The sequence below is a fragment of the Ranitomeya variabilis genome, chromosome 4, assembly GCF_051348905.1.
Source record: "Ranitomeya variabilis isolate aRanVar5 chromosome 4, aRanVar5.hap1, whole genome shotgun sequence".
NCBI classification, from domain to species: Eukaryota; Metazoa; Chordata; class Amphibia; order Anura; family Dendrobatidae; genus Ranitomeya; species Ranitomeya variabilis.
In genome coordinates, this window is record NC_135235.1 from 215869097 (window position 1) to 215884254 (window position 15158).

Sequence of the window (15158 nt, forward strand, 5' to 3'; positions counted from 1 at the left end):
GGGGGTGCGGGAAGGCCAGGAAACGGTCCCGAGGACACCGCAGAGCAGCGCGACAGGAGCAGCACAAGAAGAAGTCTCCAGGCTCCTCTCCTCTTCTCGTCCGACTACATGCACCACCAACCCCATTCCCTCACACCTCCTCCAGTCTCTCTCTCCAGTCGTCACATCTCACCTATCTACAATCTTTAATCTCTCTCTCTCCTCTGGCATTTTCCCCTCCTCCTTCAAACACTCTATCATTACTCCATTACTAAAGAAACCCGCTCTCGACCCATCCTGCCCAAATAACTACAGACCGGTCTCCAATCTCCCCTTCATCTCTAAACTCTTGGAGCACCTGGTCTGCTCCCTCCTAGACCCTTCACAGTTCGGTTTCTGCCCCCTACATTCGACTGAAACTGCACTCATCAAAGTGACCAATGACCTTCTGACAGCAAAACGTAACGGTGACCACTCTGCTCATTCTTCTCGACCTTTCTGCAGCTTTCAACACTTGACCACTCTCTCCTACTCTCTAGGCATTAAGGACACTGCTCTCTCCTGGTTCTCTTCCTACCTTTCTGACCGCTCCTTCAGTGTTCTGTTCTCTGGCTCCACTTCCTCTCACTGTCGGGGTACCTCGGGGCTCAGTCCTTGGCCCCCTTCTCTTCTCCCTCTACACAGCCCCAATTGCACAGATCATCAGATTTGGCTTTCAGTATCATCTTTATGCTGATGACACACTATACACATCATCCCGACCTTACCCCCGCTGTACTACAGAACGCCACTGACTGTCTGCAGTCTCCAACATCATGTCCGCTCTCTATCTGAAACTCAACCTCTCCAAAACTGAACTTCTGCTCCCGCCATCTACTAACCTCTCTAAATCTGACATTTCCCTCTCCGTGGGTGGCACCATAACAACACCCCGGGAGCAGGCACGCTGTCTGGGTGTTATGTTTGACTCCGATCTCTCCTTCACCTCCCATATACAATCTCTTGCCCGCTAGTGCCGCTTACACCTAAAGAACATCTCTACAATCCGCCCTTTTCTCACCATGGAAACAAAAACCCTGTCGCCCTGATCCACTCTCACCTGGACTACTGTAACGCTCTTAATTGGCCTCCCCCTCACGCGACTTTCCCCTCTCCAGTCCATCCTTAATGCAGCAGCCAGGGTTGTCCATCTGGCTAATCGTTACTCGGACACGTCCGCTCTTCGCCAGTCCTTACACTGGCTGCCCATTCATTACAGGATACAATTCAAAGTACTTGTTCTCACCCACAAAGCTCTCCACAGTGCGGCACCCCCTTACAGCTCCTCCCTCATTTCTATCGGCCTAACCGACCACCGCAGAGCAGCACGACAGGAGCAGCACAAGGGAGGGGGGGGGGGGGGGGGGGGGGGAGGCGAGACAACCCATGCTGCTCGGTTTAGTTAGGCAAAGCCTAGTTAGGTCCTGCACTCACCGGCCACCACAGCACACGGAACCTCTCTGTCCCATGGGGAACAGGAAAGAAACTGGTGAGTGGGAGGGCCTTTTAACCTCTCCGTATTTCCTGTTCCCCATTAGGGCAAAGAGGCAACCTCCGTTTACAGTCGTGGAAGGTGACTAGAGAAAATAAAAGTCTGTGGGCGAAAAGTTCATTTGTGAAAAAAAAATAAAAAATGATTCTTTTATTTTCACGGCTGTACGTTCTAAACTTCTTTGAAGCACTTGGGGGTTCATAGTGCTCACCACACATCTAGATAAGCTCTTAATGGGTCTAGTTTCCAAAATGGGGTCACTTGGGGGGGGGGGGTTCCACTGTTTAGGTACATCAAGGGCTCTCAAAATGCAACATTGCGTCCGATCTCAATTCCAGCCAATACTGCGTCGAAAAAGTCAAACGGCACTCCTCTTCCAAGCCCTGCTGTGCGCCCAAACAGTGGTTTACCCCCACATATGGGGTATCGGCGTATTCAGGAGAAATTGCACAACAAATTTTGTGGCTCATTTTATCTTTTTACACTTGTGAAAATAAAAAAAATAAAAATTGGTTCTGAAGTAAAATGTTTATAACAACAGAGTTAAATGTTAATTTTTTCCTTCCACATTGCTTCACTTCCTGTGAAGCACGTAAAGGGTTAATACAATTCTTGAATGTGGTTTTGAGCACCTTGAGGGGTGTAGTTTTTAGAGTGGTGTCACTTTGGGGTATTTTCGGTCAGGAACAAAATTTATTGCTTGGAACTTCGGAGACATGTTGTCAGAAATTTATAGAATAAAAGAACAATTTACATTTTACTCAAAAATATACGTATAAAGAGAAAATCAGACAAACTGAACATTTTGCAATGGTCTCTTATATACAGCTCTGGCAAAAATCATTTTTACAATAATTTCACTTTGTGTACCAGATTCACCTGCATTTTCCAGGAATCTTTCCGATGGGAATATAATGGACAAAACAATAACCAGACACTACAGAAATCAGCGGAGAAAAACAGAAGTGAAACGTCTTCATGCCAATAATTTATTGAAGATTGCTGTACATTTCCAGAAACCACAGCAGCCCAGTGACAGGAGGCCGGGCTTCTACCATACTACATCCTGGCTTGGTTTTGTTTGTTTTTTTTTTTGCTTCTACAACAATACAGTATTTCACGTCTTGATTCTAAAACAGGAATTAAAAAGGATGGGGATGGAACAAAAAAAAATATAAATTTGATTTTTTGTTTGTTTGTTTTTTTTTTTTGGGGGGGGGGGGGGGGGATGAAACAAAAGAGGCTAAAAATAAGTAAAAAGGGAGAAAAAAAAAAAAAAATAGGTGGACTCAACATCTTCATTAAGAAAAAAAAATAAAACAAATGAACATATTTACAAAGAAATCAACAGCTATATCTTCTCCGATACAAGAAATTGTAGTAGGCAGAAATATATATATTTACAAGAGGAAGTTGGAGAGGGGGAAGGAAGAAAAAAAAAAAAAAAAAAAAAAAGAGGCTGGGTGCAAATTCCAAGATGGGATTTTAAAGGGGAAAAAAAAAAAAAAAAAAAATTATATATATATATATATATATATATATATATATATATATATATATATATATATATATATATATATATATATATATATATATATATATATATATATATATATATATATATATATATATATATATATATATATATATATATATATATATAATTTTTTTTTTTTTTCTACCGGAGTGTGGTAGGGATAAGTGACGTACCCAAATGCACTGGAGTCTGATGAATACGGGAAAAAGTGAAGGCGACTATGGCTTCAAAGTCGCCCCGGGAGGGAATTTGCAGGAAAAGATTCAGTAGAAATGATGGGTGTACTTACTTTACTGTACTATAGTCCCAGAGAAGGGCAAACCCATGCAATGAGAAATTGGACTTAAGATAAGTGGTAGAATCTAGAATTCCAGCTGAATGCACATTCCGATATGCTAGAAGTCTACACTAGGGGGAGCTGTGTGAAGACAGGTCTCCATCAGATGGAGGGTAGAGCACATGGCGCCATGGTCCACGCTCAGGGCGGGCTTAGAAGAGATCATGCTGGAGTGGCACCTTGTAGATTGCCAAGCTGTGTAACAACAAGTCACTATGGGCCAATGACGTCCGTGTGATTGGCAATAAACACTGCCAAGACCACGAATATAAAGGGAAATGCGAGATTTACACCGCCAACCTCACGCCCGGGCTGTGCACGGTAGATGGATCCGAGCGAATAACGTTTCGCCATTGCTCGAAGACGCCTTTTTTTTTTTTTTTTTTATAAACTAATAAATGAATTTTTGTCCTGATCTACCAGAAACGAATGCTGCTTCTCTCCGGCATCATCCCCCCCCCCCCCCAAAAAAAAAAGGATCAGGACAACATCCATTCTGAGACTAATATGGTCGACGCCGTAAAAATGAACAAAACACCGAAAAATTTGAGACGCGATTTTTTTTTTTTTTTTTAAACCTACAAATTTTAGGGAGAAAACAAAAACAAAACAGGACGTTAAAAACCTTTTAATATCCAGCATCGCACCCTCCTTACTGTCCAAGGAGATCAGATCCCGGTACCATCTAGAGCTAATAAAACCCGACAACACACATGGGGGAGGACGGCACGGAGAAGTAAGTGGAGCGGGGAATGGGGAGGGGTGCAGTCTTCTCTAAGGACATCATGAGAAGTAGATGCAAAACCCAAACTAAATAGGACCTATAGTCTTCAAAGTGGCCTTTTCTGTTTGTCGCATCCATAACTAGACGAGGCCTGCTGGGAGTTGTAATGGCAAAGCAGCACGAACTTCACTAAAGGTGGAGCTGACCGGTATGGAAGCCTATGGGGCAATAATGGCTGCAGGTCTTATTGGTGACACCGCAGCGAGGATCTGGGGTCCAGCAATCCCCCCCCCTAAAAGCAGCAGAAGGAGTCAAGTATTACCTGTCTGTGGCCCCTATAGATTGGGGGGGCAGACACGAAGATAGTTTAGGGGAAGCATTTAACGCTATATGGAGGACTGGCCGCTTTATTCGGTAAAATAAAAATCACAGAAGGACAAGAAAAAAAAAAAAAGGAGTTTGCACCTTTGCCCGGTTAAAAAAAACAAAACAAAAAAACACTTTACAACATGATCAGAGTCTGCAAGAAACCTGTCGAGGAGAAGAATATATCAGTACTGTCCAGAGGAGGATCAGACAGGAAGCCTCGACCTTCACATCAATGCTTGGAGGTATCCAGAGCTGCGCTCTACAGTGCTACAGGCAGTTCGTTTCTGTGCAGGGGGGGTAAGAGGGATCCATGACTTCTGACCAATAAACTGGGGGAGGATGAGGGGGAGATCGGGGGAGGGGGGGATTAAAACCCATCTGAGGATGACCACAACAAGAGCCATCGAAAGTCCGTGACCAGGAGCGGAAGAGAAAGGGACGTGATCTCCCCCACACAGACCGAGCTCGTCTCCCACACGGCGAGTATAAGATGTCAGCTGGGAGAAGGATGGGGAGAGGAGCTGCAGAAGGATGGGGAAGGGGACGAGGAGCGCTCCTCAGGAGGTGCTCAGTTCTGCTACGTCGCTGGTTTTGAGTCTGTCTGATCCAGTTCTCCCTTCACCTGTATGGGAAAAAGACAAATATATTAAAAATAGATAAACATATGAATAAAAAAAAAAAATTATATATATATATATATATATATATATATATATATATATATATATATATATATTTATTTATTTTGTGATGTCTATGACCAGCCGCACAAATAGAAGCAGGTGACATTGCAGAATTAAGTGGCTTCAATCATAGTCAGTAAAATTAGGCTTTATTGCTTGGTGATGACATACTTGACAAGAATACATATATATTCCTCTTCTACATTGCAATAAATGGGATTATAAGGAGTACAGGTCGTCTACTTCAGCCGTGCACCCACGAAGGAGCAATCCTAAATAACCCCCATTATATTGATGCATCAATCGAGGATATGGCTTCATTACGATTACCTATATGGAGTAGCAGAGTGGGCGACCAGTGCTCCTTATGATTAATCCTAATTATTGCAGAGAGCTTTATCTCTGGTACAGATCCACTAGACGAGATGAACCCTCAAGATCAGGACACAATTGTAGCCCACCCACCACACCGAGTCCATAGAGCACACCGCTCCTCTGCCCATCCAGTCACCTACCGTGCAACTGAGTCTGGTGCAGGTGAGGAGGTATGAGGACGGTGTTCAGCGAGGGCTCGATGGAAAGCTCTGCAAACGAGAAGCGACAATCATTTCCGAGACCCTCCACCACCAAGTGTCGCCACAACGATGGCAGCAGCCCCGGCACAGTCACTGCACCGCTGCGCGAGACTCACCTACAGAGCTGAAGTTGAAGATGGGAGGCAATTCCCTGCCGCTCGGGAGACGCGCATTGGGGTCCCGGAGCTCATCGAAGAAGGAGTGTGCACAGGCTTGTAGAGGGGAGAGGCGGGTGTCTGGGGTGTACTCCAAGAGCCGGCTGCACAACGTGATGGCTTCCGGAGAGGTGCGGGGTTTAAAGACCTGCCCGTGAGGAAACAAGAATAGTGAGGAGGAGAACAGCAACGGCCATGACAGTGGTCGGCGGCTCCTCGCTCCTTACCTTTGTCCAGGGATGTGCTTTGATTTGTGGGAATTTGAATTCGGTATAATTTGGATTCATTTCTCTGATTTGTTCCCGTGTGGGAGTTCCCAACACCTGCAGAAATAAAACAGAAAAGGATTTGTAATTCTGGAGTCTAAATCTCCCCCGTAACGTACAGAGGATGCAGACAGTTCACAGTTTATAGAACGTAAATCTTGAGCCAGCCTTGTTACTCCCTCTCTTTACAGCCCCAGAGAAGGGTCCCTACCGTCCAAGTTACAGGATTATCATCCAGAGCAAAGTTTTCGGGTACGTTTAGACTAGCAGACTTGTGGCGCTAATGAGGTTTTCAACTTAAGAAAATGGACCCCAAATGTTTTTATCACCACCGACCGTAGGCACACGCTCCCCCCGCCAGGGGCGCCGCACAGTCATGTCAACAGCTCACATCACGGCGATAAACAATCGCCGAGCTCCACAGGAAAGCACAGACCGCTGCGCTCAGTCATTGGCTGAAGCTCTGATGTGAGCAGTCGACGTTACTTCACCTCCTCTGCTGCGAGGATCTATAGGAGAAGCAGCGGAGAAGAGCCAGAAATGGACCAGGGAAAGAAAATGGCGAGTCTGCTTAGTTTATTTATTTGGAATTCACTTTTCTTGAACTGGAAAACCCTTTTAAATTGCCCATTTAATAGCCGATCACAATTCCTAGGCAAGAGTTCTGTGCTCACCATTGTCCTCACCAGCGCAGGTCCTGTTTGCATTGGACAATGTGCTGCCGAGAACGATAATCCAAAACAATTGTTTGTCAGGTGAAACCATTTTCTCACTTTAAAATAGTTTCACCCGACAAACGAGCATTTTGCTTGTTTTTAAAGGTAATCGGCACCCTGTTAACACTGCACAATTAAGGGGAAAAGCACTTATTCCCGATTACCAGTTATTGTAAATGCACCCTTATAGTAGAGTTACGTGTAGCGAATTTAGTGAGGATCTGTCAACAACAAAAATCAGAAATATCTGCACTTTACAGGTTTTGTTTTTACCTTATGGTCTCATTTAGGTAACTGGTGTTGTGAGACCCTGCAGACGATCTGCAGCTAATGAGCTCCGTGCCCTTCCCCCCCCCAAACCTGGTTACAAGCAGCGACCCCATCACTTATAATCCCGGCCCCCTTTGCACCTTGATTGTTGTTTTCACCTGTTCCAAGTCGATAAACTGTAAAATCTACAGAACTATTCACCTCTGATGAATCACAATGTGCGTATTCTGCAAGTCAATGAGCCACAATGGTCGTCCCCCAGCTCCGTGGTTGGACTCACCTTTATGATTTCCACCAACTGGTCAACGCCACTGTCCCCGGGGAAGATCGGCTGGCCCAGGAGAAGCTCCGCCAGGACACAACCTGCCGACCATATGTCTGACACACAGAAAAAAAAAAAAAAAAGAAGTACTAAGTATGATAATCCACAGGCAAAAAAGCCTTTTTTTTTTTTTTTTTGGAGGGGGCATATGACCCAATATTGCACGAGTGGCTGCTATTTGTAACAGTTAGTGCCAATCATTGCAAAAACTATAAACCTACATCTGAAGGCACAGGACATACACAGCCATTAAGGGTCTGTTTACACCGGGCGACAAACGACCACTATAATAATTAATTTAATGCGATGGACAACTCCGCGCACATTTTTTTTCGTAGCTTGGGACGATGCGCTGCCAAGGACGATGCTCTTCGTGCAGCGAGACCCCCCCTGGCTCTTCATTCTCTGGGGGTCAGACCCAGCGACAAGTCAAAGATAAGACCCCCTGCATACGTTCAGACTTACCAATGTTTGCAGTATAATCTGTGGCTCCGAATATGAGCTCGGGCGCCCGGTAATATCGTGAGCAGATGTAGGACACGTTCGGCTCTCCTCGTACCAACTGTTTCGCGCTGAAAAAAAAAAAAGAAGCGTTGAGGATTAGTCTCCGCGCCACATGATGCACAGATACGTCACCGTTCTATCCTTCACATCGAGGACTCACCTGCCGAAGTCACAGAGCTTCAGCACGGCTGTGTCGGGATCCACCAGGAGGTTCTGCGGCTTTATGTCCCGGTGGCAGACGCCTTGAGAATGGATATAAGCCAGGCTTCGGAATAGCTGATACATGTACACCTGTGTGTGAAGAGAACGAAATAAATCCACCCATCCCGCGAGTATAAAATCACCCTCCACCAGAGACCCAAACGCCCCACCTTCACGTAGATGGACGGCAGCATGGATTTGGCTTTTGCAAAATGCCGTGCAACGCGATACACTGTTTCTGGGACAAAATCCAGAACCAAGTTTAAGTAAACTTCATCCTTCTGTAGGAAAATAATAATAATAATAATAATAATAATAATAATAATAATCTGCAACAACATGGGGAAAGCAGAAGTCTGTCCGCGGCCCTCACCTTCTCTCCGCTGGAATAGAAGAAGTACCGCAGACGCACAATGTTACAGTGATCCAGTCTGCGCATTATCTGAAGTTCACGGTTCTGAGGAAAAAAATAAATAAAAAAATTGGGTTAGAAGGTTAGATCCCACCACCACAAACCCCTTAAATGTTGAAGTCACCCATGTAAAATGGCCGAGCAGCCGTTGCAAGAGGAGCACTGGTCTCAGTCTATACAGGGGGTCAAAAAGACCCCAAACAGTTGGTCGCCCCTTCCCGGTGTACATCCCCTTTAACCAGGTGTCCAGCCCTTGTATCAAGTGTAACATTCAGCAATCCGCTTACAGATTTCACACCTCCGTGCCAAAACTCGCTGAAACACCCGAGTGCTTTAGACACATCGAGCCAGGGGAGCATCAGCTGATGTAAGACCACCGCTTGTGAGGACGATGCGAGGACTGTGCACACTGCAAGCGTTATACAACAATGCCCCTGTTATACAGCAACGCCCCAGTCATACAGCAACGCCCAGCAAGACGTGGACGGAAAACGTCAGGTTATAAGTGAGAAGCAAGAAATGCGAGTCTCAACCTGGAAAGGATGCAATCTGGTGCCCACACTTTACAGGAGCGCGGGGGGCCACAGACATGTGAAGGGCCAATGATCCAAGTCTGCAGGCCCTCCGGGGATGTGCACGATGCATGGACATTGCAGAACGCAGTCATTATCTCGAGAGCACATTTACCTTAAACCTCTTGTCCTGCAGGACTTTCTTGATGGCCACCATTTCTCCGCAGTCCACAAGCCTCGCCTGGTACACCACTCCGAAGGAGCCATTGCCAATGACCTTTATGTCCGTGTAGGACACTTCCTGTGGACGGTCTGGCCCCTGACCCGGAGTGGCCACCACCGTGGTTACTTTTCCATTGTCCCCTGGGAAACCAACAAAATTTTAAAAAAATAAAGAGAATTATATATAAATGAAAGAAATGACCTAGAAAAAGGTCACAGAAACTCTGCAGCATCTGGGGCGAGAATCCACAACACCAGCCAGACGTGTAAGACTTCACATATTTCTACTAATCCTGTATTATACCCCAGAGCTGCACTCACTATTCTGCTGGTGCAGTCACTGTATACATACATTACTGATCCTAGTTGTGGGTGCCTTCCTTCTCTGGTGGTGTAAGCCATGAGTACACGGCGTGTCGGGGGGTCCCTGTATAAGCCCCCACATGACTGAGCTGTTGCACATGATGAAAGCTCTGGGCCGATCTCTCTCCTTATGAAAGAGGACTCGGGTGTGACCGGGGCCTTATGTGTCCGGGCTTGTATCTGATTCCTCCTGGACATGTGCGGGGACGGCTCTACCTCTGTATAACCCCAGCTGCGTTCTCTCCCTCATTGCTGCGAGTATTAAAAATATCCTCAGCCGGAAATAAAACGTGGGATAAGAGGCAGAAAACTAATAAGCATGAGCTCAGCGGATAGAAACCATCCTGACGACACGCCCGGAACTGCAGAAAACAAAGTGCCGCCACCTCAGGCACAATAATAGTGGAAGCAAGCGACTTCACAGCACCGCACTAGGGTCCAGCTGCGCCACATTTGGCAGTTTCCGCTATACGACGTATGGACGCCGTGTGCCACCAGGAGGCCCCATCTGCTGTGTTCAGTGAGGAGCACGTTGATTGGTGGGGGTCCGGCACATGAGACCCCCCCCCCCCCACAGCAGGAGGAGCAGATCTGTGGCGGTATCCGGCTGCGTTATTACAGGAGAGGGGGCAGGCGAATGCTCTGTAATACGTGGGGTAGAACCAGCACCCATCATAAATCTTAAAAGAGCACGTTACACCCCCCACCCTTGATTAATCTCCTACAGGGGGTCCTATGGCACCTGTACCCCCTCCATACAATATACATGGTTTCCACAGCACGGCCCCTTTCCACTGTTTCATTGACGTCAGCTCCGCTCCATCAAGTCGAGAACAAAATAAGCGGCAGAAAAAAAAAAAAGAAAAAAAAGTTTCTTGGATCAATTTATTTGGTGCAAATTCTAACAAAACGGAATTCCAACGGCCGAGGAAAGGGGTAAAAAATAAAATTTTAAATTAATCTAAATAATTTTCTGCACCCCCTTTGTTTGCCTCGAATTTGTTTCATGCACCTCTAATTACCGCGGCGATTTATAGAGAATCCGACCAGTGGGAACTTCTGGTAGGACGTGTTGATACGGGGGTCACCATGGATGAAGAGAGGTTGTGGGGTCCGGCCGCCATAATACAGTGGGGTCCTTCGCGATGGCCCCAAGGACGCCCCGCACCCCTAGGTCCTAAGGGCCCCCCACTGTTTGGCTTTGAGTACGCCCCACCGCCCGGTATAGGGGGCTCTACGAGAATTCTAGGGGCACACTGTCTCGTCCCATTTGCAGGGGCTCTCCGGAAAGTTCATCTGGGGGCTCCCATTTATACATGGGGCCCCCAAAGCCGAATGTGAAGAGGGTAACACATGAGCCCCCTCAGAATGCAGGATGTTCTGCAGCAGCTCAGCGCCCCCCAGAGGTCACAGCTCGGTACTGACCAAGGCCGGGGGATTAGGGGGCATTTATGACAGACCCGCAGACTGCCACCTCCCGCCGCCATGTTCCCCCCCCCCCCCCCAGCCTCAGATACTCACTGCCCAGCTTGATGGCGCTGAAGCCCGCAGGCACAGAGGAGGCGCCCCCCGTAGCTCCTCCGGGACCCTTCCCAGCTCCAGACGGATTTTGGTCACCGAAGACGTCGCTCCGGTTCCGGTTGCCGCCGCTCATGCTGATGAGCGAAGCGCACAGACGCTGAATGGTGGCCGGGCTCGGCGGCTCCCTCCCCGCGGCCGCCACACACACTCAGCCCCGGGGGCTCCAGGCCGCTTCGCTGAGCTCTCTGGGAAACAGAGTCCGTATCTACCTTCCACCAATCACAAGGAACACCTCACCGGACTACAATTCCCGGCATGATCTGCGGGGTAAGAGGACGGGGAAAAAGGAGGGTGAAGACGATTTAGACGCAAAGCATGCCGGGAGCCCGAGTGCACGTAAGATCAGGAGACAAATATAGAGGTGACAAAATGAGACTACAACTCCCACTGTGCTTTGCAGGTAGCGAGGACGTATGGAACGTAAGTTACGGGAAAATACGTCGCGCTGCGTTTGGTCGTCATGATCGGAAATGAGAATAACTACGATACCCAGAACACACCGCGGCAGACAAAGAACTATAAAAGCGAGGAAACGACGTAGTGAATGGAATGGGCGTGGCGAGCACTGTGGGCGGTAGCCCGCGGCCGCCATTTTGAATTTGGGCGGAAGAGTGGAAAAGCGCGGGAAAACAGTATTTTGGGGGATTGAACCCGTGTACAGTGAAAAGTTTTTAAAAAAATGAAGATAAAAACCACCATTGTGATAGTAAACTATAACAAAAACTTCAGATTTTCACCTCACAGTAGCCCATGAAGTAGGTTATCACCATCAGGGGCTTGTTTACATCGCAAGGCCGTAAATGACTGTTCGCTACACAGAACAGAAGCCTCCTGAGTGATACCACAAAAGGCGATGCGGCAGCAGAGTATCTACATTACAACTGAGCCACAAATCTAAGGGTCTATTACAATTTCTCATTGATGCTTTTCATAAACGCTTCTAAGCAGCACCGTACTCCATATGTACTTGAAAAGATAGTGGTGTGGTTCCACGTAATGTCAGCTAGACATTTCAATTTTATATGGTGGAAAAAATGGTGTATTTGTTTGTAGTTCTCCCATTCTAAGTTGGCATTGCAGGTTCCCCCCCACCAAGCCCCAATGAGAAGTATCCCCCCTACTAAGTGCTAACACGCCCCCTCAACGATCAGTAACCCCCACCCACCAAGCCCCAACGAGCGGTAACCCCCACCAAGCGGTATTCCCCGCACTAAGCGGTAACCCCCACCAAGCCCCAATGAGCAGTATCCCCCCCTCCAAGCAGTAACACCCCCCCCCCTCAACGAGCGGTAAACCCCCTCCACCAAGCCCCAACGAGCGGTAACCCCCCACCAAGCCCCAACGAGCAGTAACCCCCGCACCAAGCGGTAACCCCCACCCAACAAGCCCCAACGAGCAGTTTCCCCCCCTCCAAGAAGTAACACCCCCCCTCAATGAGCGGTAACCCCCCTCCACCAAGCCCCAAAGAGCGGTAACCCCCCATCAAGACCCAACGAGCGGTAACCCCCACCCACCAAGCCCCAAAGAGCGGTAAGCCCCCTCCACAAAGCCCCAACGAGCGGTAAACCCCAACGAGCGGTAAGCCCCCCCACCAAGCTCCAACGAGTGGTAAGCCCCCTCCACCAAGCCCCAACGAGCGGTAACCCCACCACCAAGCCCCAACGAGCGGTAACCTCCCCCACCAAGCCCCAACAAAAAGGTAGAAATAGAAAAGCTGAGCGCCATTTTCTGGAAAACCTCTGTGAAAACTGAGTAAGTTGGAATAAATTGACAATTTCCGACGCTCAGTGTTCGAGTGTCGTGTGCAGAATACTCTATACAGCGGAACTTCTGACCTCAGTGCCAACCAGCAAAACTCACCAAGGAGCACGGGCATCCACATTTATCACCCTCATGGAGTCACCATTGTTTACATGCAACACCCTAAAAAAAGGAGAACATCTACACCGAACGGAGGGGATGAAGAATAGAAAAAAAAAAAAAAAAATTAAGAAAGGTTCCAGAAAACAGCGTCAAACTAGCGAGACTCTGGGTTGCCACCGAGGTCTCAAAGCAGTAATGGAGGGTTTTAGGTTGCGCTCATGGACTTTATAGCTGGCATCCTCAGCTTGAAAAATAGAATTAGTTCTTACCGGTAATTCGGTTTCTAGGAACCTTCCACGACAGCAGTATCGGAGGATGTCTCCCCGCCCTAATAGGGGACAGGAAACAAAGAGGTTAAATACACCCCCCCCCTGCAACCACCAGTGTTTTTTCTGGACACAGTAGCATGTATAGTTACCACTTAAGTGCAGGAATCATAAAATTAATAAATCAGATAGGGAGGGAAATTATTGCTGTCGTGGAAGGTTCCTAGAAACCGAATTACCGGTAAGAACTAATTATATTTTCTCCAGTCGCCTTCCACGACAGCAGTATCGGAGTGATACCAACCGCTAATTTCTCTAGGGAGGGACAACCGCTTGCAGAACACGTCTGCCAAACGATAGATCCCTGTTGAAGTTGAGCCTATAGTGCCTGGTGAATGTATGGATTGACGAACAGGTGGCGGCTCTGCATATCTGCTCTGCTGATGCGCTTTCCCTCTCTGCCCAGGAAGTTGAGACTGAGCGGGTGGAATGGGCTTTAAGTGAAGCTGGAGGTGTAAGCTTCTGAGAAGAGTATGCCAGGCTAATGGCTTGCTTAATCCAATTAGCGATTGTGCTTTTGGCTGCTTTCTTGCCCTTATTTCGTCCTGACCACTGGACCTTCCGTTTGTTGGAGGTAGAACAGGACCACCCTGCGGATGTCCAGGGTGTGAAAGGCCACTTCTTTTGGATTAGAGGGATTTGGACAGAAAGGGGGTAATATGATGTCCTGATTTCGGTGAAAGTTTGAAGCTACCTTAGGTGTAAAGGAAGGGTCTAATTTGAGGATTATACTATCCGTAGTTATGGTCAGGAATGGTTCCTGGATTGATAAGGCCTGTAACTCCCCTATACGCCTGGCAGTAGTGATAGCTACCAGGAAGACGGTTTTCAGGGTTAAGATCTTTAAGCTGGATGCTGAAAGGGGTTCAAAGGGGTCCCCGGTCAGACCTTTTAACACCAGGTTTAAGTCCCAAGGGGGGGTATGGACCTGGAGTCTCAGACGGATTCTGGTTGCCAATGATATGAATCATTTGACCCATCGATGGTTCGCTAGATCCTGGTCAAAGAAAGAACCAAGAACTGACACCTGAACCTTTAGGGTACTAGGTGAAAGCCCCAGTTCTAAGCCCTTCTGTAGAAATTGAAGAATCTGTGCAATATTTGGGTTGAAAGGATCCGGTCTGTTTGGGGAACACCATGATGAAATTTTTTTCCATATTTTGCCATAAATGGCGTTAGTTATCGGCTTCCTACTCTTCTGTAGGGTTTCGATTACTGCCTGCGAGAGTCCTCTGGCTCTCAGGATCTCGGCTTCAGTAACCAGGCTGTCAGCTTTAGTTTGTGTAGGTCTGGATGGGTCAGGGGACCCTGTTGAAGGTCGCGTCTCTGTGGAAGCAGAATCGGGCCTTCTAGACACATGCTTGTCAATGCGCTGAACCAGCTTCTTCCTGGCCACAATGGGGCTACCAGAATCGTTGTAACTTGATCCATCCGGATCTTCTGCAATGTTCTGGGTAGCAATGGTATTGGCGGAAAGGCATATGCCAGGGTAAACTCCCAGGGGTGGGAGAAAGCGTCCAGTACTAGTGCCTCGTTTGAGGGGGTCAGGGAGAAGAAGGTGTTTGATTTTGTGTTCCGATTGTTGGCAAACAGGTCCACATCGGGAGTTCCCCACTTCTGGACTAGGGTTAGGAATACATCCTGGTTTAGAGAGCACTCCCCTGGATGGAAGTCCCTCCTCCTGGGAATTGTCTAATCCCCTTATATGTA

General features: G+C 47.7%; 1 protein-coding gene across 2 annotated transcripts in view; it reads right to left on the bottom strand.

The window, feature by feature from the left end:
* Positions 1–3770: 3770 nt before the first annotated feature.
* The window catches only part of GSK3A (glycogen synthase kinase 3 alpha), a 34822-nt gene continuing 23434 nt past the window's right edge, over positions 3771–15158 (bottom strand). Inside the window, exons 1-11 of one of the 2 annotated variants that reach the window (XM_077259935.1) lie at positions 11200–11452; positions 9269–9456; positions 8543–8626; positions 8340–8450; positions 8129–8259; positions 7930–8036; positions 7423–7520; positions 6118–6213; positions 5852–6038; positions 5676–5744; positions 3771–5099 (exon numbers count right to left, since the gene is read on the bottom strand). In XM_077259935.1, the coding sequence (XP_077116050.1) occupies positions 5035–5099; positions 5676–5744; positions 5852–6038; positions 6118–6213; positions 7423–7520; positions 7930–8036; positions 8129–8259; positions 8340–8450; positions 8543–8626; positions 9269–9456; positions 11200–11332 (1269 nt within the window). In that variant the 5' untranslated portion in view covers positions 11333–11452 and the 3' untranslated portion in view covers positions 3771–5034. Of the gene's footprint in view, positions 5100–5675; positions 5745–5851; positions 6039–6117; positions 6214–7422; positions 7521–7929; positions 8037–8128; positions 8260–8339; positions 8451–8542; positions 8627–9268; positions 9457–11199; positions 11453–15158 lie in introns of those variants that run through there. The other variant, XM_077259936.1, reaches the window with a different exon arrangement.